This window comes from Motacilla alba, chromosome 5 (assembly GCF_015832195.1).
Source record: "Motacilla alba alba isolate MOTALB_02 chromosome 5, Motacilla_alba_V1.0_pri, whole genome shotgun sequence".
Lineage (NCBI taxonomy): Eukaryota > Metazoa > Chordata > Aves > Passeriformes > Motacillidae > Motacilla > Motacilla alba.
In genome coordinates, this window is record NC_052020.1 from 46,372,693 (window position 1) to 46,398,724 (window position 26,032).

At 43.5% G+C, this 26,032-nt stretch overlaps 1 protein-coding gene across 1 annotated transcript in view; it reads left to right on the plus strand.

Annotated features, from left to right (window-relative positions):
• The window catches only part of LOC119701960 (ras and Rab interactor 3-like), a 158,215-nt gene that overhangs the window by 86,464 nt on the left and 45,719 nt on the right, over positions 1 to 26,032 (plus strand). Inside the window, exons 19-20 of the mRNA XM_038139281.1 lie at positions 6,107 to 6,251; positions 23,973 to 24,159. Coding sequence (XP_037995209.1) covers positions 6,107 to 6,251; positions 23,973 to 24,159 — 332 coding nt within the window. The remainder of the gene's footprint in view (positions 1 to 6,106; positions 6,252 to 23,972; positions 24,160 to 26,032) is intronic.

The following is a 26,032-nucleotide window of genomic DNA, read 5'->3' on the forward strand; positions in this document are numbered from 1 at the left end:
AGCAAGGAACTGGCAGTGTTTCCATTGTGTTCAGCAGTGTTTGATTCCATTTATTTACCATAACAATTGAACTGCATTATAAAGTATTGCTTGAATAAAGACTTCAAGCTCAGGATCTGCATGTCTAAATCTAAGGAGCTCCAGGTGTGATTTTCCTAATGTCTCTTTGATGGTTTAAGGGATTCTCTCTGGGCTGAAGTCTAACCTAGAAGAACACCTTAAGTCTTCCCAACAGGTACAGCATAGTCAACCATCTTTGTCCTGGCTCAGTCTTTGGTGTGCCAATTGTATTTTGTTTTTATGTGCTTGCTGCAGCTGTAACAAACAAAGTTAGCTCCTGGTTTTAGATTATATTTATAAGCTTTCTGACAACATGTAAACAAATGGCAAAGGTCTTTACTAATCTAATACTTAGCAATTATAGAGAAGATTCTGTTCTGTCTTTGATTTCCCTTGTGACTCTGCTTTAATTACACTTGTTTCTATTATGTGTTTCCTGTAGGTGCACAAATGCTTCATGAGGTTTTTTTGTCTTCCTTTCTTGCATTTCTTGCAATTTTAATGCCATTTACTTGTGTCCCACTGTTAGTTGGTTTTGGTAGAGTTCTTTAAGCTGTAGAAATACTGTCTGATTATTCATGCCAAGGAAAGATCAGATGTTACGTAATACAAAACAGACACTAAAATAACTCTGATAGCCAGGTGAAACCAAAGAATCTTCCTAATTGAAGTACATCACCTTGGAGCATAATGTTCTGTCATTGCAAGCCTCAGATCTCTCTGTTATTTGTGTTTAAACATTCAGAAGAAAATCTCTGCAGCTCATGCATTTGCTGTGCATTTTTCTTTCTATTTCCATGAGTCTGAATGCCACATTTTTCATTTTGTTAGATGGTGAGATTTATGTGATGGTTACACAGGTAAATGACAGTGTTTAGTTCCAGCAATTCTGTACCAAACCCGTTACTATTCCACTGAACCATTTGGAAAAGTCTGTATGCAAGTGATCAATGTCCTGCTGAAGAAGGGAATGTCACTCAACTGATGTGTGCATTCCACGTTCTGACCTACTGTGTACATGTTTAAACGCCTCCTTTTCAATAACTTGAGCACTTTTCTCACATTTTCCCCCATGTGAGGTCCTGATGGTTTTTCCTCAGAGAAGTCTGTGAATTCCTGTACGTGCCTCTCCTGACACGTGAGATGTGTGTGGCTGCTTCTCCACTGGCCAGGATGTGTAGTGATTGTGGCAGTTTGTTCATCACATGGTTCTGCTTGCTCCTGTACAGTGCACTGTCTGAAAGAGATGAATAACTGTGGGAAATTAACACCATTTGGATGTTTTCTTAGAAGATTTGCCAGTTCGAATTAAATTCAGTTTTTCTTTTTGACTTGGACAAAGAATGTAGTCAGTCGTTGCTGTCCTGTCACTGAGATGGTCTTGATAAACTTGAATGACAAATTAAAAGATTGGTTTATAGCACTAGGCATGGTAGCAAATTCTAAAGGTATCAGAATATGTGAAAACCAGACAGATATAATCTCTAGAAAGATTAATAACAACTGAGATGCTTCCTTTCACAGGGTTTTTGCAGAAAGATTATGGCCTTTATTCATATACCAGTTATGTATGCAAAGAAAACTTGTAAATCTGCTTCCCCAGAAACACCTGTGTTTCAAATGGCTGTTACTGCAGCAAAGTTATGACCAAATTCTTGCCTTCACATTCTTGGGAGTGGTGCCAGTGTTCCTTAGTGTCCTGATAGTTGGCACAAATTAGTATCAGTGGAACTGAGCATAGAATTTGGCTCACGGTATCTCCTCCATTGCAAGAAATTCTTTGAAATAATTTATGGTCACTGAAATAATTTCTGAACCTTTTAAAAACCTGTGTTTCATACTTGCAGGCATTTGCAGTGCACCCTCCAGAGGTGCAATACCTCTTTAAATATTATGAAAACTTTCTAGAACTGCTTACTTTGAAAATAGAAAGGGATGGGTTTGTAAACTGTAAATAACAGAAATCTCTCATGTTACTTATTTTTTCAATGACTGTGACCTTATGCACTGTGAATGCTCTGTGATATGGGGTCCATTGTACAGATAAACATGTCATGAAATCCAAATGGATTTAATGTGATAATTTGTTACAAAATGTTGGCATGATATTTGATTATTTTTGTTGTGAGAATTTTAAAAAATAGTTAACTCAGCATTTATAAAGATTATAGCACTCAGTATTATAATGCACTATATAAAAATATGTACACTATCAATAAATTATATAAACAAGAGTGGTTGCTGTTTTTTCTCAGATGATGAGTAGATGTGAAGCATTCTCATATGTATTGTTGAAAATCTAAAATTCTGGGACTCAAATAGGACACGTGCCTGCACATGTTAGCTTTTTGGTGAAATCTGGACCCTGCTGAACTGGGTGATAGAAGGCCCCACATTCTGTGTATTCTAGGGAGTATTGCCTGGATCAAGACATTATTTGGAGTGATTAAGTGTATTGGTTTGATTTGCAGCAGTTCTGAAACACACGGTTTGCTCTTTGGGACCAGAAAACTGAGAACTCAGTTTGCTGAGAACACAGTTTGCTGTACTGAGGCACTGATCCAGAAGCAATTCTGGCAACCTCAGAAAAAACCCTGATCAAGAGCATTTTGGCTGCCTCATCCTGTGATATATTGGTGTCCAGCAGGTTCACACTGAGTACTGCATGCTGATGAGAGGCTGGAAATAAGGTCCAAAGGCCACACAGTACTATTTTCCTTTCCCAGTTCCCTAGGCTCTGGAAATACTCCTTACACTTGATTTTCCATTTGCAGCATGCCTGTAGTCCACCTCAGGGTGTGTGGAGACTCCCATATATTGTATATAGTCTGTGCTGCAGCCTGTGCTGGGCTTAGGAAAAGCTTTAAATGCAGTTCTTGGAAAAGAGGAGCTGAGAGTTTATTAATCTCATCTCATGGCCTGGTGTGTTAACAGTTTCATTAGACGAGAGTCTTCTCATGAATACTCCTAGCCAGTTTTCTACCAGGAGATGCAAGTTAAAACAAAGCTTGATCTTTTTTTTTTAAGCACTGTGCATGAGACTGAAATCCCTACTGCTGTATAAACCTGGCATTAGCCACTGTGGGGCTTTTTGTGCATCTACAGAAAAGTCTTATGGAAGTGGAGAAAAAGGATATTCTGCATTTTCTGAATTTTGAAAAAGATTTCATTCTTTAGTGTATGCTAGGCTAAATTTGTCTAAGCTGGGCACAGAAAAAGATTCCTTCTTTTACACAGAATTAACTTTTTTAAAAATCAGAATCTGGATGTGAAAAGTGCCTCTTCATTTAATCCTTCCATCCTTGACACTGTGACCCATCAGGATCTGTTATGTAATAGGCTCTATAAAAGGCACATAATCTATGGATTAGTGACACAATAGGCAGGACAGTTCCTAAGGGCTCCTATCACAGGCCATATTATTGATGTAGCCTCTCGCTCCTGTGTAGAAAGCAGAACTGTGGTGTAATCTGGGTATATTCTGAAAGCCCTTTATTGTAGCTGGAGTGCTCATTGTACTTAATGGCTTCCCCCATAAGCCATTTTTAAACCTTTCCGACCCAGCTGCATGAAACTACAAAAAAAGGGCTGGAGGATGCTGTGGCTTAAGATGGAAAGGGTGAATCAGTCCTAGAAGAGAAATGAATTCCTCCCATTTGTCTTGGATTTATAACAGAGGAATGTAAATTTGAAGTAACTGGATATCATTTTGTCGTTTAGCTTTTTTATAATTGTTTCCTTCCAAAGCCTGATTCTAGAACACATTGTCAAATCTCCAGCTCAAAAAGACACCTAGTAAAGCTTGAACAAAATGTGTCTTCTTTTTCATATTTTAAATATTTTACAGAAATGTGGAGTATTTTGCATAAAATATGTGACTGTTAAATTTGGTCAAAACCTTTACCAAAACAAATCTCAAAACTTCAAAATTTTGAAACTGCATTCTTTACATTGGAAACAGCATGAAAGTTTTCACTCAAATCACATGAAACTGAGATAGCACCAAAATACTGGAATTTTGTATTCTGTATTTTTGGCCATTTTTCCTGGACTTTTTTAATTGTTCTAGTAATTTTTTTTCTTCTTCCCTAAAAATATAATTGGAATTTTCTAACTGTTGTGTTCTGCGTTTGCAAAATCTTAACTCTTTGCCTAGGATGGCTGGCTATTTGCGTGAGCAGTTTTCTCTGTGTGAGCAGGTGTATGCAGACAGCACAACTTTGCATTTTTTTGTCTCAGCAAACCTTTTTTTTTCGAGCAGAGCAAGGGCAAATGCTGAATGGGCCTGGTCCCTGCTGAATTGCAGGGGAGGGAAGTGTAAACTAGGGTAGGGTTGAATTTGTGTGATGCTTGTAGGAGATTGTTCTCATGCCAATACCTGAGGTGCATTTCAAAGGGGCCCAGCTGGTGAATAAATCTAGAAGATTTTTTTTTTTTCTCGGACCTCTGAGCCCAGAACCCTCCGAGGATTCAGAGCTGAGATCCGACAAGTCTGCAGTAAGGGATGAGGGAATCTCAGCCAACCAGTTTGTCCAAGAGGACAAAATTTTTCATGAATGAGTTTGTTGTTGCTTGAAAATGACTCCAGGAATTGGAGCAAGGAGATCCTTAATATAGAAGAAAAGAGCATTACAAGATACAGAATTGAAAATTTAAAACTAGATAAGGCAAAAAATCAGGTGTGAATTCAAAGAATGGCAGCAAGTAAGCACTAACATGCCTTACTTAGAAGGGGGGTGAATTTTCCATCGTGCAGTCTTTGAGTAAAGCTCTTTCTAAGATAATAGAGTTTCTAAGATAAAGCCTTGTAAAAGCTAGAAGATAAATTTCCTAATGTGAACTGAAGTTAAAGTCTTTATTTAAAAAAAAAAAAAAAAAAAAAGAAGGGAGAATTTTGTCTTGTGTTACATCGAAGGTGTGACTTGGTGATGGTGAAAGTCTCCCTGACTCTCTCTAGCTCAGTGCCAGCAGAATTGGCTCTGTTCTCTGCACTGAGGTCTAGTTTCCCTCTTGCCAATACACTGACAGCTCCCTGGAATTTGCATTTCTGCTGTGGACTGTGTGGCACTGTCTATTTTCAGAAGGCTGAGAAATTCCTTCCAAAGATAAAGGGGGCAAAAAGTTACTTCTATCTCCCGCTCCATTCCATCCAATTGCTTTTCTCCACCCGTTCTTTCTACTTCTGCCTTTTTTTTTCCATTATGTATTCTCTTGACGTCAAATATTTCTGGAGCCATGGGGCTGCCAAACAGGAGTGCCACCAGCCCTGCCTGACCACACATCTGTCAGCCCCCAGCCTCCACAGCTGGCGTGTGTCGGGTCGGGGTTCCCGCACAGCAAGCCCTCCATCGCTCCAGTAACTGCAGGTCAAACGTGCACCGAGCCCGACGGGAGCTTCCCAGCGTGGAGAGCTGTTCCTCTGCCAGCAGCCACACAACCTTATCATTAGCTTTTGCTTTAACTGGGAATGCTTTTGCAAAGCTGTCCTCTGCCAGCATTAGACGTTTCGTTTTCTCAGGTCCTGTGTAAATATAAAGGTTTCCAAGCTCCATCTGGTTCCAGTTACTCAAGCAGTAGAAATACACATGCTTCAGGAATTTGCAGACGGAGGCTTACTGCTTTGCTGCCTTACAAAATCCTTTACAAAGTTCACTGTGCTCCGTTGCCTCCTGACATACCTGTAGTCTGTAAAATTATTTCCTCTGAAACTTAACTTAGGTTAGAGAAACAAATTAGTTGAAAGTCTCTGGCCCTTCTGTCTAATAAGGTTAACCTGCTTGCACTACTAAATATGGCTTTATAACACACACACTCTCACACACACACACACCCTTGACCACCAAAGACTGCCTCTTCCTGAAATCCCCCGTTCATATAAATACAGGAAGTAGAAATAAGAGAGGCTAAAATCGGATCTTCTTGGTAGTTTGCTTTCATTTCAGTGCTTGTTTAGTCCTCTGCCCTCTGATACTACTGAGCCTGAAGCTGGTTTTAAACATCTTCCCCCTCATGCCCTTGAAATACCATCTCCAGTACAAAACCTGAGGATGTGGAAGTTCTGCTCAGCGATGGGAAGGAATTGCTTTTCTGACCGAGGAACTCTCAAGCCACTGTGATACAGAAAGTGACTTAAAGTTTGCTGTAATGATGAAAACATCAGCAGGAGAGAAGGGAGCCAGGGATGACTCAGGGTAAGTCCTGAATCTTTAGTGACTGTTCATTTTTAATAACTATTGCTTTCCTTTTTCTACTTAACAAAGAGTTCTCGGCTGCATTTGTGAGCTGACTGCTGAGTTACTAGTTACACAGTCACAATGGTGTGGCATGACTGTGTAGTAATTTACAGTATTTCCTTTAACTGACATGTTCCAGCTGAAAACAAATTGCAATAGCTTTATTTAGCTTGAACCTTAGCTGTTTAAGGAAGAAGGATGAATCCAAATCTACAGTTTGGGGCAAAGTACAGAAAAAGGGACTTCTTTGGTTTTGGAAATGTGACAAAGATTTTCTGGGAGGCTTACTTTGTTTTTGCTCAAATGCAGAAGTGGATAAGGGCTTGTCCTTATGAGCTGGTGGTAACTTCAGTGCCTGCACACTAAGGTGTACATAAACCCTGTCCCCATGCTCCCAGGAGACTTCAAGTGTACTTTCTGTCAGGAAAGGTCTACAGGCTTCCCTTGCCTCTGGCCGAAACACTGCACCTTGCAGGACCAAATCCCGGGAAAACAGTGGGAGAGAAAATGAGTTTTGATGCAAAGGACAGTCAGCAAGCCACTGGGATTCCAGGATAAGGCTGGAATCCTCCCAAGGCTTGATTGTATCATAAAGCCCATGCTGAAGCTGGGCATTTCTGTTTCCTGTTTTAAGCAAGCAAGGGAAAATTACATAGCTGCTGAAACTGTCAGTCACACCCCCCTGCCCCTTCCCCCTTGGAAAACCATAATAATACCAGATACTGAGACTTTTTCTTATCTGTCTAATACACTTAGCCTGCTTTCCATGAACAAAGGTTTCACATATTTCTGTGATGGATCCAGTAGAAGCAGCTCTGTGGATGGGTGGATAGATACGGGGTACTTGCAGTTCCAGTTGCTGAGGGTGCTGCCCTACTTAGAGCACACTCAGTCAAACAGGGGAAAATTGCTGCTGACAGGCCACTGTGTGATGGTTTCACTGCAGCACTGTTCCCAAATACACACATGGAGTCGGGGGGATGGAGGCAGACCCTGCACTGCGGTTGTCACTGCTTTTGCCCGGTTCAGTTGTTTGCATTAAGAGGAACAATGCCACTCCTGTTCCAAGGTATAATTCCTCAGTTCCATGTAATGTTAAACACTCAGGGACAAAGACCACACAGCTGTCAGGAAAAAATGAAAGCATCCAATCCCTGTAGACTGGTGAGAGGAACTTACTATTTGCACTTTGCAGATATTCCCTGCATTTGTGACAGTTCAGACGTTAAGTATGATGGACTGAAGATATATTTGTTTGTCTCTTTCTGGGATGTCTGAAAGGAGCCACATGCTTGTAAAGGTTTATTTTCTGTCTAGAGTTGCAGAAAAAAGTTAAAAAGCCATACACCCTAGGTCAGGACTGTAAATCAAGTGGTTGGAGGAATATTGAAGCATCAATGGGCATGCTGCATGCATTCTTCATAGTTTTTTTGAGCATCTGAACAATTTACCAGAATGACCTTTTATTTCATTAACTGATTGTCTTTATTTCCAACCTATCTTCCACTCATAAAGAGGAACTTGGCTATTTTTAAATCTATCTTAACTCTTTCTGTTTACATGCTATAAAATTGCTGAAGATCCTCAAAATTACATTTTAGCATGCATACATTGTGGCTTCCAGCACATTACAGAATTAGAAACATTTCTAAGTTGTGTTTAGCTGATTTCCTGTTATGGTTACACTGAATTAGGTGCAAATTACACAAAGTATCTGGAGTTCATTGCTTTCAAAAGAAATAGTAACCTAAGGCAAGGTGTTGATGGAGAACCTAGACCTGATTTTAAAATTCTGTGCACCAAAATTGCATGTGAAATTCCTGAGATTGCCCCTCTGTACAGCATAGTTTTAACATTAGTTAAAAAGGAAAGCGTATTCACATGCACAGAAACAATGGCAGTGCAGATTATCATGGAAGTACCCCAGCAAGTTGGAAATATCCATGCATTCATTCCTAGTAAGGACTAGGGTCTATTCTGCATGTAGTAAATCCATAAACAAGTTTTGCTGATTTATATCTGTCAAATGTCAGAAGGACGCTGGGGAGAAATCTGCCTCCAGAATTAGTAGCCACTCAGGGAGGAATGAGGGAGAAGTGCAGCTAAGGGCTGGACAGAAATCAGTCCTATCAAATTCTGCCAAAATGCTATGGGAGACAAGCAGGGGAATTTAACCATTAATTCTCACCTAGAGTCAGGCTAACTCCAAGGAACATTAATAAGTGGTGAGATCACAAAACATCTGGAGAAATGTGAGCTGCTTGACCATGGTGACCATGGTTTCATGTAAAGATAAATGCCTTCACTCCAACATCTGGCAAATGCATGGAGAATATGATGAGTAGAGCAGGCAGGAGCTGAGACAGAGATGGTATGTGCAAATATTGCATCCATCTTTGAGAAAATGCCTGTTTCAGGTAGCTGGGATGGCTTACAGTGCTTCTCATTTCTGGGACACCAGATTACCCAGTGAAGTAATGATTGTGCATCTTTTGGTGACGTGTCTTTTTTTGGTGCAAAACCCACATCACAGTTGACAGGTTTCATGTGATGAATGTAGACATAAAGAGGTCAAACACTGGAGGAATCTGTAAACTGAACCACTCTCATAGATTCACAGATTTTAGCTTCAGAAGGGAATGTTTTGATTGTCTAGTCTGATCTCCTGGGTTGAGCAGACCATAGAACCTATGAAGCGTGCCATGAAAACTATGACTTCTGCTGGAATGGGAGTTTTCACAGAATCATGGAATATTCTGTGATCCCACAAAGATCATTGAGTCCAACTCTTGAGTGAATAGCCCATACAGGGATCAAACCCATGACCTTGGTGTTATTAGTTGGTCACAAGAGCTTTGTTATCAAGGGATTCTTCTACCCAGGCTACACATGCATCTCTGCAGTGCAGAAAATAAATCTTAAACCAACTTTTACCAGGATCAGGTTTGAACTGAGAAAAAAAAATATTTGAAATTCAAGAGCCATCCTTTGTAAAGGACTAAATCTCAGATTCTTTGAATCAGTGGAAAAAGTTCTGTTTGCCTTGAGAAGTCTTGTGAAGTACTCCTCATAGAAAAGGAGTACTCTCACCAGAACCTGTGAGATGTGGTGTTTAAAGGGGAAGGGACAGTTCAAGCTACTGGAAACAAATCAGTGTCATTAAATCCCTGCTGTCTGTCAGGCTCTCATAAGGCATACACTTTCCAGTTGAGGGGGATGGTGCTTCTCAGAAGGGAAATATCTGTGCTCAAGATGCATTGCACAAGACTGGGATATCCCTGTAAATATACAAACAAAGAGGTGCTCTCCAAAGCTACCTGAATTTGGTAGGGAGGAGACAGAAATCTCCCAAAATTCATTTAACTGAAAAGCATGTTTACAACCACACCAGCTTGTGACATGGTTTTTCCAGCACTTCCAGTACGTGAGTCCTTGCCAAACTTAGTGGATGCTTGGAACACGTTGTGCAGTGGTACTGGTGGTAGCAGAGAAGGCAACTGTCCCTTTGGTTCCTAGAGGACAGACCACCCCAGGAATATTGCCCCTGAGCAGGAACCTCTCAGCACTGCAGAGTCTTACACCAGTGCTCACAGGAATGGGGACACAAATGTAAGCAATATTCTGATCATCTACTTTCTACTACAGGTTCAGCTAAATATAGTTTTTCACTTCCTGTCCTAAATGGCTACGTGCTGGTTTGTATTGTTGGCTTTACAACCCAGAGGCAACACAGGCTGAAAAATGTGCACGTAAGGCGGAGAAATGTGCGTGTAAGTTGTACACATCTCCCTTTCTCCCTTGCTCTGTGTGCACAGGTATTCACGTAAAGCAGTGGGTCCTAGAGACCAGCTGGGAGGGTTGCTTAGCACAAATTTGGGCTGGCTTCATACTTTTTCAAACCGTGTGTACATAGTTCAGAGATTAGAGATTTTTAGAGATTATCTATTTTTAGAGATTATGTATTTTATATCATATTTCCAAATGAGAGCAGGACTATATTTCTACCCATTCATCAGTAAATACAGATGGTTTCTCTGAGACCAGCAATATAGGATTGTGAGACTCAGAAAAATCTCCAAAATTATCTGAATAATAGACATTAAAGAAAATACCTAAACCAAATCCATTAGGAAGGAAAAATTTGAGAGTTTTTAATGCTTGTCTGGGTCAATTGATAAAGAGCACAGAAACCAAAGTGCCTTAGTGAAACTTGGACAAAATATTGTCCATCACAGACCTTCAACCTTTATAATTTTGATCGGATAAGGTTTTTTTTGCATTTGGAAATAGAAATAAATAGGTTTTTGGAAGGTAATTAAGGAATGAACAGGCAGCTGTTTGGAACGACAGGTCAAATTCTAATGCAGATGGATCTGTGGGTAGGGTGAAGATATGGTCATCAAAAACCCTTGGTGCCCCAGAAGTCTATCACACTTTTCCAACTATATCAAAAGGCATTCCTCCTGTGTAGGGAAGGGTGTCCGTATGTTTGTGATTGTTTCAGTTGCCCTTTGTGAGGAATTACAAATTAATGACAATGAATTTAGGTGTTTAATATGTCATTATAATCTTCCTAATTAGATTTAGGATTAGAAGGAACCAGTGAAAAGTATGTTTTGCACATGTGCTCTAGAAGGCCAAAGAGAGTCTATGATGCTTCTTGCTATAATGTCATCAGCTCTGGGTGGTCCTAAAGTCACAGGGGATGGGATGTGCTGGGATGGACCTGGTCTTGGCAGTCCCAGTGTTCAGAGCAGCAGCTGAATCACAGATTATTTTGCTGACCTGGCACTTTTCATTCCTTCTGAGGAATTAAAGCAGAAATAGTTACAAAGCTGAGATGTTTTCATTATTGAAAAAAAAAATTTTAAAGTATTCATACTACCAAAGAAGACTTTCCGATTTCTCTTGACCAAAACTGAGAAAACAAGAATGAAAGGAGACTGCAGAAGAGAATTTAAGAAGGCCTTCAAGAGCCAGTGGAAGCAGTTAAAGCAAAATCATGCTACAAGGGCAATGAAGTTGCAATTCCTGGATCTCAAAGCAGGCACTGGTCTGCAGTAGTCTGCAATTCAATCTATGTCCTACATTTCTTCCTAAGCCAAATTCTGAGATTAGTTTTTTTCCATGGTGTTGGGTAGGTGTTTCATGATGAGCACTGAAGCAGAATCTGTAGAGTAAATTCTCATTTGGAGCCAGGTAGGAGCTAGACAAAATCATGCGTGCATGTCTGCCTGTATGAGAAAATGTCTTTTTAAAAATCTAGGCACAGGTACATGAGAGGTTTAGTGAAGGTGTTTTCTTCTCCAGAATTTGCTGAATGAGAGGAGGCAGTGCTCACACAGCCCTGGTAGACATGGCCTGGGTTCCTGATTATGTTCTGAGCTGTAGAACTTGTTCAAAGCTGGGTCAGGTTAGCAGAAGTACTGGCCATGGGCCACAGAGAGCATTGTATGGCACTTGTGGGGTGAAATCACTGGGGGCCACCCATGAACTCAAAGAGCAAAGTGCCTGAGTGAGGGGCATATATGTGACTGAGTGACCACTTGAACGAGGGAGCACAGCTTTTCCAGGAGAGCCAGCCAGCAGCGGAGCCCTCTGGAATTCATTGTTATGAGCTGGGACATCTGTACTGCAAAGTGGGAGATGTAAGGGTGCTGGGCACACCCTGGCTCTGACACTGACCTAGCTGCACCAAGGTGAGAAGACAGCTGAACAGGCAGGCAGGCATCCATGGAGAACTATCCACCAAAAAAGCTGCACAGGGTCAAAATCTGTCGAACTGTTTCTATGCTTCCCAGGCAGAGAGGGCTGCCTTGGCACACAGGGGAGAGCAGAGCTGTCCTGGCGCAGAGGTTGCACCCCATCTGCTGTGGAGGGCAGGGCTGTTCCACAGGGGGTGTGTATGCTGTATTTTCTTGGCACTGTCCCTCCACCACTCTGTTTGGCAACCCCGATCTGCTCATACAGTGCAGGAACACAAGTGCCATTCCCTTCCCCCACCCTGGCAAGGGGAATTCCTGAAGCACACAGATGCACCGGCTTAGTTGGAGCCATGCTCTGGTGCCAGTCTGGAGTAACTCTCCAGAGGTGGAGCTGGCTGAGTTCAGAATCCATCCCAGGCTGTCAGGTGGTTGTATCTCAGAGAGGCAAGGCTAGCTTTCAGCTGGTGTCCTTTAATTGTGAAGTTTGTGGGGGAGGGAGGGGGGAAATGTGTCTGTGAAAATACCTGGTAACACAGCCCTGTGAAGCAGCTGTGGTCAAGGGAACGGTGCTGTTTAACCTGTGCAAATGAGACAGAGCTACAAGCATCTCCCAGTATGGTAAATATTGTAGCCGCAAGCCTTTCGTCTGTCCATTCTGTACCTGTCTAAACGATCTAAAGTAATTTTGCCTACCTCCAGAAATGAGATCCCTCTACCCCGCTGAAGGGACCGTGAAGGCAGTGCTTCCCTCAAGAGAATCAGTTGCAAGAGTTTTGAAGCGCTTAGCTCCTCTTCGCCTGCACCCAAAATGGTATAAATCTTTTTGCAAGTGAAGATGATTACTTGAGCAGTAAAGGATTAGCAGATGTGAGCATTGCATAGCTGGTTGTGCTAGTCACATTTTCCTAAATGGATATTCTGTTAGATACACACAAGCCAGGGAGTGCTATGGAATGCAGCTCTTCTCAAATAGATGAATACATACATGCCTATGTATGTGCCTTTCCCAGACTTTCTATCAGCTTTCTGCTAAACAGAGAATGTATTTGTGTCTGAGTAAAGGATTTCTGCTTTCTGAATTACTGGTACCTTTAAAAGGGATGAAGTGTTTTCAGTAACTGTAATCACATTGTGTGATTAATATAAAGTCCTTGTCTTTATGAAAGGATCTCTAGGTGATTTGTGGATATTAAGCCTCCCAACAACCAGCTTAAGACAGGTAATGTTACTAGAGGAAGGGAAACTGAGGCATAAAATAATGGAGCTGATTTGATTATAGTCACTTATGTCATAGCCCAATCTCCTGGATCTTTGTTGAGCATTGAAACTCTGGTCTTCCTCGGACCATCCTTTAAGTTTGGGGTGATGCTAGGAGCAGAATCCCTTTCTCAGAAAGCCTTTTCTCATTGGTGGATGAGTTCCCTGCTGGATTATGGAGCTAAACAAGCTCTCCTCAGTGTTTACATAGCCTCTACAGCTGGAGCAAAAGTGGTGTGTTGGGAGGTGTTGGGAGGATGTGGAAGAGGCACTCTTCCTGCAGCACCCTCCATTGCCCTGGATGAGGAGGAGCACAAAACCCCACCCTGAGAGCTGTTCTCTGAGGCAGGCCTGGAATCCTGGCTCTGAGAATGATCCTGCAAGAGGTGTGGCAGCTGGAATTTCCTCTAGGTGACTCAGGGTCTGTGTATCCCTGGTGGGGTTTGAAGACCTGTCTTAATGCTTGGGGAATTTCAAGTGCTTTGTTAAAAGCAACTGAATACAGACAACCTTCTGGATGCTGGCAAAACTTTGCCAAATATAGGGAATCCAAACAGCTCATGTCCATCCCTCCCATGGCCCTCCAGAGAAAGCCAGTCTTTTGAAGTCTCTCTCTTGCAAAAGCAGCTGTTGGGCAGTACAGAAAGCAGCTGCAGCCCCTTGTGAACTGGATTAAATTTTCTGCTGCTTGGAAAAATTCACCAAGGAAACATAGAGAGACCAACAAATAGCAGAGTCTGGAGACAGACAGCACTGCTGGCTACCTGCATCACTGTTCTGCAAATTGCTAGCAGACTTCTAGGCAAAAAAGGGTTGTCACACATACTTGGCTAAATGACAGCCTGGGACCCAGCCCAACCTTTCATCTTGCTTGCCAAGAATCTTCCTCTTCTTTCTTTCCTTTTTTGCCCCCCTTAAGTTCTTTTCAAGGAATTTGTCACTCCTGATACCCTCCACAAAACAAGAAACCAAGCAAAGCTCAAAGCTTCTTCTGCTGAATCAACACACAGCAAAGAGATTGACTTTGGCCAACTTTCCTTTCTGTCCATAGGACAAAAATGTAATACAGAATGTGTTTGTGTAATTGTGTCCTGAACTCCCATTCTATTCCTTTCTTAGGATTAAGGCTGGATCTCACTGATAACCTTTCTAGCCAAAAGGGAAAACAATTGTTACCCTCCCAGCAGAGATGGGTCCTCAGTGCTGGAAAACCAGCAGAGATTGCAGGAGGGGCACTGTGAACAACAGCCTGAGACAGGGATGGATGATGGGCTTAGTCCCTTGGCCCGGCATTCTGCTGTCTCCCTTTGCTATTAGAGCTGGCTGTCTAGATCTGGTCTGGATTTACCCTGCCTAACTTTGGGGGTTTATTTGTTGGGTCTGTTTAGGAATCCATGCACCCATGGTGATCTCTGTCTTACTGGAGAAGCAGCAGTTCCAGGGAGTAATTCAGGGTGACTGGTGCCAGTGGGCTGAGTCCAAGTCTTAAATTTGTTCATGCCTCACCAAGCTGAGCAGGGAGCCAGGCCAGAGAGCTGTGTCCAGCACTAACCTTCTTTCCCCCTCTGGCCCCCTGAGGCAGAGTGCCCCAGTGTCAGACAAGCAATAGCAGCCTGCAGGTAGAGGTAGGGGTGGCTGCAGCACAGCTGTTTTGAGCAGGACATGACCAAGACAGCCATGTTGTGGATTGTCTTAAACCCTCTTGTGGTCTATGAACACAAAGCCTGTGGCTCATGATGTACCTATATTTTAGTCCTGGCGACGCAGTGACCATAAACACAATTAAATAAACAAGCTTGAGGTCCCAGTAGTGGTTTGGTGGGGTCTGGGGGAGCTGACAGGTTTGTCTTGCTGCTTGGTAGGATCTGTAGTCACATGCTGAGCTGCCAGTCACTGCAGGGACAGTTTAGCAGCTTCTGACCCTGCTCCACTAACCAGCCCTTTAGTCCCAGGCTGTTCCACCAGCGCAGGAGGACGAGGGCCATGCCCACCCACAAGACACATCTCACAACTTAGCAAACTAGAACACCTCTCCCACCCTGAGTTGTTTCCAGGTGTTCTGGAGGTGTTCACCACTAGAAGGTGGTGAGAGACCATGTCCATATCCCTGAAATACCCAAACAAGCCCTTTTCTTTTTCCTCTCCTTCCCTCAGGAAGGCAGATCTCCAACCTTGCCCCACTGTAAATGCAGGCAAGGATCCCATTAGGTAATAAAGTAAGAAATAAACACATTTCTGTAATGCCTAATCAAAATGAATGAGGCATATGAAATTGCTGGAGTAAGGCTGAAGGAGGACAAAGAGAAGGTTCACAGATTTAGATATTTGCTTTTTTCACTAAGAGCAGTGCATATTGAAATCCATTCACACTGACACTGGAAGGAAATCTGACCCAAAACATGAGTATTTGCGTGTAAGCAAGCCACTTTGTGTGGTGCCTTATGAGAGGAGAGACCTCAGAAGTCCTGTGCTCTGCTCCTTCATATACTGCAGAATGAAAGTCCAGTGGATTTATTTCCCTTGGCAAAATAGCCATTTCTAGTTGCAAATTAAGACTGAGATAAGCATTTGCAGATATTTCTTAGTGCAGAGGAAAGCTGCTCAGTGTTATGCAAGTTTGTGTGGTTAGCCTCTCATGCCTTGTGCGCTTCATGTCTACACTCAATACCCTCACAGGGTGAGCAAGGCCATAGATTTTTATCACTAGTCTGATGTTTCTCTAAATATTTTGCCCAGGTTTTTGGCTCTGAGACATCATGCAGATTTCAAATAATTTTAATATATAGGGTTTGAAACAGAACAGCTTTATGAAAGCTAAACTGCAGTCTATTCTTAATGAAGTTTGAGTTGGAAATTTGTCCTTCCCCTTTATTTTCCGTTTCCTTTTCCCCTCTTTGTTAGGTGATTACAATATAGAAAAGCATTCCCTGGCTTTCCATTCCCATCTTCCTTCCTGTCCAGATGAGCTGGAAAGGGGCAAAACCTCTGCCCATCACCTTGACCCCGCAGTAAAAGCAGAGGTGCTCTGTGCTTCCAACACTTCGGGTGGTTTTGGAATGCAGAGAATAAGCCCTTCTTTCCAGGCCGTGGCTCAGCTGGGCCCCTCTCGAGCTCCGACATGGGAGGGTGAGGGAGGTCTGGGGTTTCCTTATGGTCTTAAAGCCTAGAAAGTTGTTTCTCTTCTTCACAACATTTGCTTCTGGTTTCTGCACTGCACAAGCCTTTCCAGAGAAGTTGGATTATCCAGCAAACATGTTTGCAGTTATGTGTTGAGGAAAATTCTGTTCTCTAGCCACTCTGACCCTGCCTTGCCTGGTGTTTCTGTAGCTCTCTTCTCTTTGCACTGAAAGGGCCTTGCAGAAGTATAAATGATCCTTCATTGCCTGCACACAAAGAAAAATAATTCGTTTTGCTGATACACTGACATTCCCAAGAGAATAATTTGGGTTTGAAGTAGGCAAAGGACAAATGCCCTGAAAATCTCTGATTGTAAATGTGGAGGAGAACAACTTATCATTAACTGTTGTTAGGAAGGGAGCACGGCTAATAAAACTTGCAAAGTGGTTTTGACTTGACAAAGTATGTTTTGACTGAGTAAAGAGAAATACAGTTGATGTTTTGGCTCACAGTTGATGTGAGCCAAATTGTTGTCTGCAAAATATATATGTAAAATAAATACAAAATAAATTTGCAAAAATAAATATGCAAAGTTACATAAAGGCAGAAGTGCAGTTTGTGAATACCAGCCAAGACATATTACACCAATAGGATATAATAGCCCCAGTCCAGTGTGGAGCCACAAGCAGCATATTCCATTGGCATTAAAGGATGCAGGAAATGGCTAGACTGAAAGGGCTAAGAAAAAGCAGGGAACTCTTTGAAAGAAGGGCTCTTCCTTCAGGAAATTTTTGGATGCTTGTTTCTTATGTTGTTTCTGTCCATGCCATGGCTGTGAGTGTGTGTGAGAAGGCTTGTTTGTTAGTAGAGCTGGCCTGGAAACTATCAGTAATGAGAATTAGTTTGTACTTTGGGGTTTTATGCATATGCAGTTCTTGATAGTATACATGACTTTGTGTATTTAAATAGAGGGGCAGACCTGATGAACCTAGGAAACACAGAGAAGCTGGGAACTTAATAAACATTTTGTTACACCTCCCCACCCCTTGAGAGAACTCTGCTGAAAGATTGTTGACAAGAGGGTCTGACAGGCATATTGCTGCTGCTTCTCTACAAGCACTTAAGCTTGATTAATTTAGGAGGAAGATGCGTTGGAGGGTTCATGGGGAGCACTGCAGGCACCCCCTACTTCTCTGCTCCTGAGTTACTCAGCCCTGCTGCTCCTGCCCTTAGAGAACCACCACGGGTGCTGAGCAGCAGGTTTGTGCTCTGGTGAGGGACATGTCCCTCCCAACATCAGCAGCTCTCATCCAGCAAGGCTTCTGCAGAGCTGACCTGACTCCTCACCTTTCAGTGGGGCAAGGCTCTACAAAGTCCAAAAGCAGACAAGCTGCAGTCACATGCTTTGCCTGCACTATGGAAGCAACGAGGAAAATCCACGTGTTAGCTTTAAACCTGGTGATGGCAGTAGCCAGGGCACCAGGGCTTAGCACAGCTTGGTCATTGTGCCAGCGAGCTCCGTGGGTTTGTGCAGAGCCTGCTCCGGAGGCTCAGCTCCTTCAGGCTAGCCCAGCTAGCCCTGCTGAGCTCTGCAGGCAGCAGTGCAGGTCCACACAGCTCCTCCAGTGTGCTGCTGACCCATCAGACCTCCAAGCTGAGCCACGTACTGCATAGGACACCAGTCTGGTGTCATATGTGAACAGAAATCTCAGTGGCTACTGGTTACTTAATAAATTGACACATGATTTACAGTTCTCCCACCTGCACAAGTGGCCATGACAACTTTTTGCCATTGAAGTATAGTGGAACTTGTTAATTTTTGTAACTTCCTCTGTTGGTTTTCACTGGTGAGTGGTTCAAGGGTAGGTGAGCTGTCCCACACCTGATCACCTGACTCCTCTGTGCCTTTAATGGAGCTCCCTAGCAGGGTGATGACTTGTTCCACTTTGGCAAATTTGATGAACATGTACAAACAGGGCCCAGATGCATGCAAACCTGCCAGCCTTCACAGAAGTGGGCATTTGGGAATCCCTGGCAGGTACAGAAGAGCTCACTTGAAGTGAGATTTCAATTGCAGAGTGCGAAATTCACTGCTGGAAATGATGGTGCCTGTAACAGAAAGTGGAGCAGGTGGGAGACAGGGAGTTGTGCTGAGCTGTGAGGTGTCAGAATATTTGGGAGATCCTTGGCTTGTCTTACCTTTCGGCAGCTGGAACACCTGCTGCATTGGCTATTAAGCTTGCTCTTTCCCAGGCTGAGCCAAAACTCCTGGATGTGCAGAGCATCAACTGTAGACCAAAGACCAAAGACTAGAAGGGTGGACAATTAGGTAGAGGAGGAACAAGGGGACCAGTGAGCAGGAGGAAGTGCTCTGCCAACCACAGGCTTTCCACAGACCACAGGCTGAGAAGCACAACTTCCTGAGCTATAAACTCGTCACCAGGGTGGACCAGTAACACAATCATTCTGCAAGGTAGGGAGGACACTGGACAGGCAAGCCTGCCTCATGGGACACACCAAGCTTCTCACATAATTTCCATTATCCAATTTTTCTGTACATCCAAGAACCTTACAATGCAGGAAGCTCCCATGGTTTGTTTTACATCCTACTTCTTTTCCCCCTCTTTCTGCCTATCAGACAACAAGAAACTTGTTTATTTCTGACTAGAGGGTGACAATCACCTGGGTGTGATCCCTGAAGATCTCAAGAACTTCTCTTTCTACTATTGGGTTTTTCGTTGTTGGTTATCTTATTTCAGTTTGTTGGTTTGACTTTTGTAAGATCCCTTGGCTCTATTATGAAAAAGCACTTAATAAAACCTGAATTTTATGCAAGCCAGGGTTCATGTTTGGTGCACAAGATCAGCTTTTGTGCTAGGAGTTTTTCAATATATCACTTTGCTGCCTTTCCATCTTCCTAATATTCTGTTTCATGATGAAACAACTCCAGAATTTCGAAGATGTTGGAGCTCTTTCTGCATCTAGGTTGGGTTCAGGGTCTCACTTCCAGCACCTGTTGAAAGAAAGAAGAACACAGCAAGGTGACCAAAGGCAGGTCCAGAGGGTAAGGGAGAATCTTTCTCCTCCATCTCAGATTAATTTGATCTGAACTGATTAAGTGATCAAAGATGGGCTGGCTTATGAGAGTAAGAAGATGGCATCAAAAAATGGCCATTTTGAAGGTGGAAGTAAAATGAAGCTTGATGTCCTCTACCTGTGGCACTGCATAATTTCCCTCACAGCGAGCTGAAAGTAACAGCACATGAATTCACATGTGTCTGAACAGAGATTTTTAGTAAGTCTGTGCAGTATGGACACCAAGCTACCTCAATTCAATGTGTTCCTCAACACCTGTCTAATCAGAAGTGATACCAAACCAAAGAAAGCATAGGCAGTTCTGTTTCTTGCAGTGAGTGAAACCTTGTACTTTAGTTGCTGTTCATGCAAGTCCAGTTATTCCTGTAAGGAATGAAGGTGACCAGGAAAAAAAAAGGATACAGAGATCTGCCTCTGTTGCCAGTGGCAAAGAGCCCTGCAGCTGAGTCCAGCTGGTTTGGTTGTGACACAGGATACAAAACAGCCCTTTGAGTCTTCTGTCATCTCACCCATCTCCATGAAGCTCCATGCTCCCAGCTGTCTCTTTCAACCACAGGAATTAACAGCACTGCCTATCCGTTTCCATCAGGACTGCTCCCTTGGCTCTAGCAGCTTCTATCTTTTCCTCCCATTTCAAGTGCTCCCTATAACCATTGGGCTTGAAGGGTTTCCACATGTCAGCTTCAGTCACAGGCTGGTTTATCCCAAATGGTATCCCTTCAGGTACCAGGTAGCTTTGGTGCAAAGAGTTGCTCTACCACCTGGCACATGGAATTTGTGACTGAGTGTCTGTATTTCTCCCTCAGTATCAAGCCAGCTCACACACATTTTAAGACCTGTGGTTCCTGCTCTGCTATAAATATACCATTGTATCTCTCTCCTTGCGGACAGCACAGCAAACCCTTGCTCTTGCTCTTTCTTGATGTCTTCTCATTTTCAGAGGGAGAAGCAAAAGCAATGCAACGTAATAATAAAAGACTAGCTCTTAATTCTTAAATCTGGTTTGCTTAAACAATACTAAGGCACTCCATCATTACTTATCAGTGCACTACAGAGCATTTGATTAACAATTTAAGATTTAATTTAAAAAATACGTTATGTGTCTTCTCAGAGCAAATGTGCAGGAGTGAAGAATTAATCTGGCAGTCCCTGCTGCCGTTTCACACAATTGCTGTGTGTCTCAGCTGCCTCAGGGAAATTCAGAGTGACCAGCCAGATATAGTCCAGCCAGGAAGCCCTTAGAGTCAGCAGATTTGTGACAATATTTTTGAAACCCCTTGCAAAGGTATGCTCAGGCCTTCACCTGCACAGAATTCAGTGGATTATATCTCCTTGCTGGTCTGCTGACTTCTGGGAATATTCAACTGGCAAGTGTGGCTCCTGGTTTTCAAAGCAGTGAGTCATGGTGGTCATTACTGCCGTGTACAGTCACTGTGCAATAATTCAAACCACCATTGTCATTATTATTGCCTCCAACAAGCAACCTGACACCTTCTGCAAGCCCGGGGCAGGTGTGTGAATGTAATCACTGTGCAATGAATTAGCCTGTGCTGCCAATCAGTATGCAGCACACAGCTCCCTGCTTCCTAACCAAATCCAGTTTAGCAGAACCACTGCAAGATTTAAACGTACTTTGCAGTAAGAACTCAGTAAAAGAAAAGAAAAGGAAAGCAGGCAGCTCTAGGGACAGCTTTTCAGCTTCACGTCACACCTATCAAAACGAGCACCTGCCTCTATCAGCCAAAGGGTTTTGCAGGAGTGTGGGACAAGAAGAGAGTTTTATTTTAGTTTTGAAAACTGAGGCTTTAGAAATCATCTGATGCATGAATTCTGAGTGAGCAAGCTGGAAAGGCCAGCTGCTCACCATGGTGGCCCTGGAAATTCCTTCAACTGGCAGCACAGCAAGAGCCCAGGAGCTGCCTGGGCTCCCTCCTCTCTGTGCAGCCACAGAGCTACCACAGAGCCAGATTAAATTGCTGGATTAAGCATTCCCACAGCCCCATCCAAATCTTTGTGACAGCTGTGCCCAGGACAGAAGTCAAGCGTCGGTGCCATAGCTGCGTCAACTGGTGTGTCATGGGTCAGAGCATTACAGCTGAGAAAGGTCCAGGAGGTCATTCACTCCCATTTCTTAGCCAGCACAGATTTGAGTCAATAAAGTGTGTGCTACTGCTCCAAACCCGGCATTTTAAGGGATTTGGGCAATGCAATCCTCTTCCTCTTCTTTTGGGAATTTATCCATCATCTCTTATAACTCACTGACAGGAAATGTCTCACTAAACATTCCCCTGATTCCATATGATCCCCTTAATGACTCTTCCTGCCTCTCCTTTTGTCACAGTCTCCCCTTTCACTCATCCCTCTCTACAGGTGCAAGAGCCTGCTTAGCTCCTTCCAGGCTGGTCTGGCTTTTCAGAGAATACCTCATCCCTGAGGGCCCACAAAATATTCACTGCCTGTTCTGCCAAAAAAAAAAAAAAAAAAAAGAAGCCTTATCCATCCTTTGCTGCACTGAAAGACTCCACACACTGAAATAATGAGATTTTCCATTAGGGCAAACACTTTCAGGCTCTCACTTTTTCATCTTGTATGTCTGAGTTTGGAATTATTTTCAATTTTCTATCCATTCTCCAAAACTCAGACCCTACATGCAGCCACATGTATTGGAAGGTCAGTTCTGTTCTGTTTCCTCACCAGCCTGCTCCTGTTGCCATACCCCAGCTGGGGCTGTGAGCAGGGCTCTCAGAGGTTGTGCCCGTGGGAGGCACCAGAGGGATGGATGCCTGCAGGCCCTGTGGGAGCCCAGTGCCAGGGTCACTGTGTGCCTGCTGCTCAGCAGATCCAAGCTGGTTTGTGTTCTTTTCCTGACTTTGTTGATAACCCTCATTTCCCCCAGGCAATGGGATTCCTGAGCAGCAGTGCTTTGCTCGCCCCACCTTACATAATTAATGGCCAACAAAGTTCTTCAGACAGGAGCTATGGCCTTACATGTCACCTTTTGGTGACACAGTAGGACATTTTCTAGCACTGACCTCCTTTTGATTGAGGATTCACACATCATTCAGATGTGATCAGGTTCATGTCTTTGTGAGTAATTAGGGGAGTAATTTTTGCTGTTATGGAACATGTCATTTGATGTCAACTTTCTTTCCCTTCAATTCATTACTTCTTTCCCACTACTGAGTATGAATATTGCCATCCAACACATGTTTTCCTTTCACATGGTTACAAGGCTTTTTTTGGTTTTTTTCTTCTGTAAAAAAACCCCAAGAGATGACTCAGGGTAACTTCCAAAAGCTGTATTCCACTGTTTTGCTCGATATGTTCGGATGATATTGATTAAAATCACATGCTGTTAAATCTAAAAGAAATTCCCTTACCTATGTGACAAGCTGGGCTTTTATCACAAGTAGAGTTTCATTTATTTCAATTTGCTTTTTTTTTAAAGCACGGTTCTCTCATCCCTACTGTCTTGACTATGATCTTAAAAAAGGATTGGTTAAAATCAAGATTCTGTGAAATAATACCTTTACCTACAACCCAAACTACAGAGGCATCTGTATTTTCTGAGAAAGCTGTCTGTGAAGGGTCAAAAAAGAAAAAAAACTGCTAAAAATAAAATCTCTGTGTTGCATTTGGGATATGAAAAACTATTTTTACACAAACTGACTTTTGGGACAGACCTGCTGTGTTAGGTTAGGCCTTTGAAATTACTCTCTTTTAGTAGTTTAAGACTGACCTTATTTGAAATGTAGTACCTTAAGATCTGTATCTTTAAAAATAGAAGGAAAAGGAAAAATATTTGAAGAAAGACCAAATAAAAAGTGAGAGTCCTATTTTCAGTTCTGACCTCTAAGCAGAAAATTAGAGCAGCAAAACACTTTGTGTATGTTCTCTTATATTTTCTTTAAATGCAAAATCAATTAATCAAATGAATGACAAGCCCCTATCCCCATGAGTCCGTGGTCTTATCCAGTAGAACTCTTGTGACCAGACTTTTCAGCACAAGTATTTCCACTGCCTTCAGAGCTAAGCACGTGTATAAATGGACTTTGTCAAATCAGCACCGTAGCTTGGAGCCAGTATTTATCACCAGTCTGCCATTAGACTGCAGGGACTCCTCTGCTGCATCACTACTTTGAAGCCATGAAATATCTCTCAGACCCTTCAGCTGGAGGGTGGCATCCAGGGGACAGGCATGCTCAACCCTCTGTGGCTCTGGCCACCCCTGTGCATCCCTTACCTGTGTCTGTGCATCCCTTACCTGTGTCTGTGGGCACCTGTACTTGGGCAGCAGGGATGGGTGAGCCAAAAGCAGCAGAGCCCAGCACAAAGCACCCTGCCAGCCTGCTGGCATAACAACGTGCCTGTGGTGGTTTGATGTCCCTCAAGGAGCATTCCTGATGTCCAAGTGCCCGTGTCTGTGTTTGCACTTACAGTCCTTACTCCCCCCAGATTTCTCTTTGCAGCTCTGCTTACCAGGGACTCCCTTGCTGTGTTTCAGCCCTGTCAGAGATGCCAGTGAAGAGGGGAAAGAGACACATCTCTGTCAGGCCAGTGCTGTGCGGAATTGCCTCCGGCTTCCAGGGATCAGCATCCTTGACAAACTCATCAAGACATGTCCTGTCTGGCTTCAGCTGAACATGAGCCAGGAAAGGGCTGGGGCGATCCTTGGCAAAGAAACAGCAGGGGTAAGTCCAAAGCAATTTCAGTTCAGACAACCACATTTCCTGTCCTTGGTTAGGAGAGCAGTGCTCTTTTTTTTATGTAGAAGCAAAAATATTCAGCAGACTGCTCTCTGTTTTCATTACCATTTGACACTTTACCTCCCTCAACAGCACAAAACAGATATTTTGGCTTTGGGAAAACCAGGAATATTATCTCTGGGTTTATTTGCTTACCATGTAGATTCATGGAGATGGCTTCCTATTCACCACCTTACCCACAAATACGGTGATTTCCCTGATCTGGAGCAATGAAAAAAAAAATCAATCTGTGAAGAAAAGGACCTTAGCTTCAGGGAGCTGCTGGGAGTAATTTTTATTGTCACAATTGCTATCTAGTTTGCATAAACTGAGTATTAGAGAATTATACACTTGTGCAAAGCTTAGAGCTTGCTTAAGGAAAAAGCTCTGTGCCAAAGGGAGCTGCTCTGGACCTTTCCTGAGAGGTCTGAGAGGTGAGGCGTGGTGAGGGCTGTAGATGTCCTAGCTGGATCCTTTGGGAAGGGCAGGTGTGAATGACCTGAGCTGATGTCAGGGCACACCTGCTCTGGACCTGTCCAGAGGATGTTTGGACCTGTCCCTCGGCCAAGTCAGTCTATAGCAGGGCTGAATGCTAGCACAGAGAGGGACACCCTCCAGTGGGATTCACCTGCGCTGTGCAATGCACCTCACCCTGAATCAGAGTTCTCAATTAGATTGAGCAAGATCTTCGTTTTTCTGCTCTGTGTGTAAGTGGAGATGTTTGTGACTGTCTGTGATGGAGCCACGCACGGCCCCAAGCCTGCTCAGGCGTTATCCATTCCCTGCAGGCAGGGAGTTCCCCACATTCTCTGCAGGCAGGGAGTTCCCCACCTCTCAGGGGCTTTGGGGAACATCCTGCCTCTGTTCCTCCTGCTCACGCTGCCCTTGGGCACAGCCTTCAGCTGCAGTCAGAAGCAGGCAGGAGAAGAGGTGGTGCATCAGAGGTGTCCCACGGCAAGGGCAGAATTTCCTGCCCTCTGGGAGCCCACCTGAAACTGGGCAGCACCATTCCCACCTGTGGTGAGAATAGAAGAGACTGATTTCAGTACTGGCCCTGACCCAGGGGAAGTACAGTACTCAGGGCTAAGTACAACTCAGAAAACCCACCTCCTACTTCTCTGAACAGCCATAGTCCAATTTTAGCCTCTGGATCCATGGCAACCAGGCGTGCCGATCAGGAAAAAAGAAGTGATTCATTTCCAGGTTTCATTTCCCTGGCTGCTTAGATTAAATTTCAGATGTAGCACTATAAGATGGTGCTGTCTGGCAGTCATGGTTAGAGGGACAGCACTGCCATGTGGGTGGTAGGACCTGGGCAAGGGAGAGCCTCTCCCTGAAGACACTTACTGCAACGGAAGGTGGGGGCTGCAGAAATCAGCCTGCTTAGGGCACACATCTGTGCATTTATTGCATTTTCTCGGCCCTGATTGTCGACCTGAACCCCTGGGGCTCCATTTCTCCTGAGCTCAGAGGCCCAGATGACAGAACTGTGTGAGGTTGTGAAGCAGCCCCAAAGCTGTGTGTTCAGCATGGGTGCTTCAAAGCGACTGGAGATGCCCTTATGACTGGGACTCATGCAGGGAAAGGCCCTGGCTTCTAGACAAGCTTTTTAAAATTCCTCTGCCCGAGAAATTAATGGGTTTTTTGCTAGATTTCCATACATTACAGTTGATTAATGATTTTATCAACTCATACTTCTCTTTCTAATATTAATATCCAGGCTACAAAATTCGCTTGATTTTTTAATTTAGTTTTTTAAAAATTCCTTGACTCCTTTCTGCCTAAGCTTGCTATCAAAGAACAGATGAATGTGAAGATT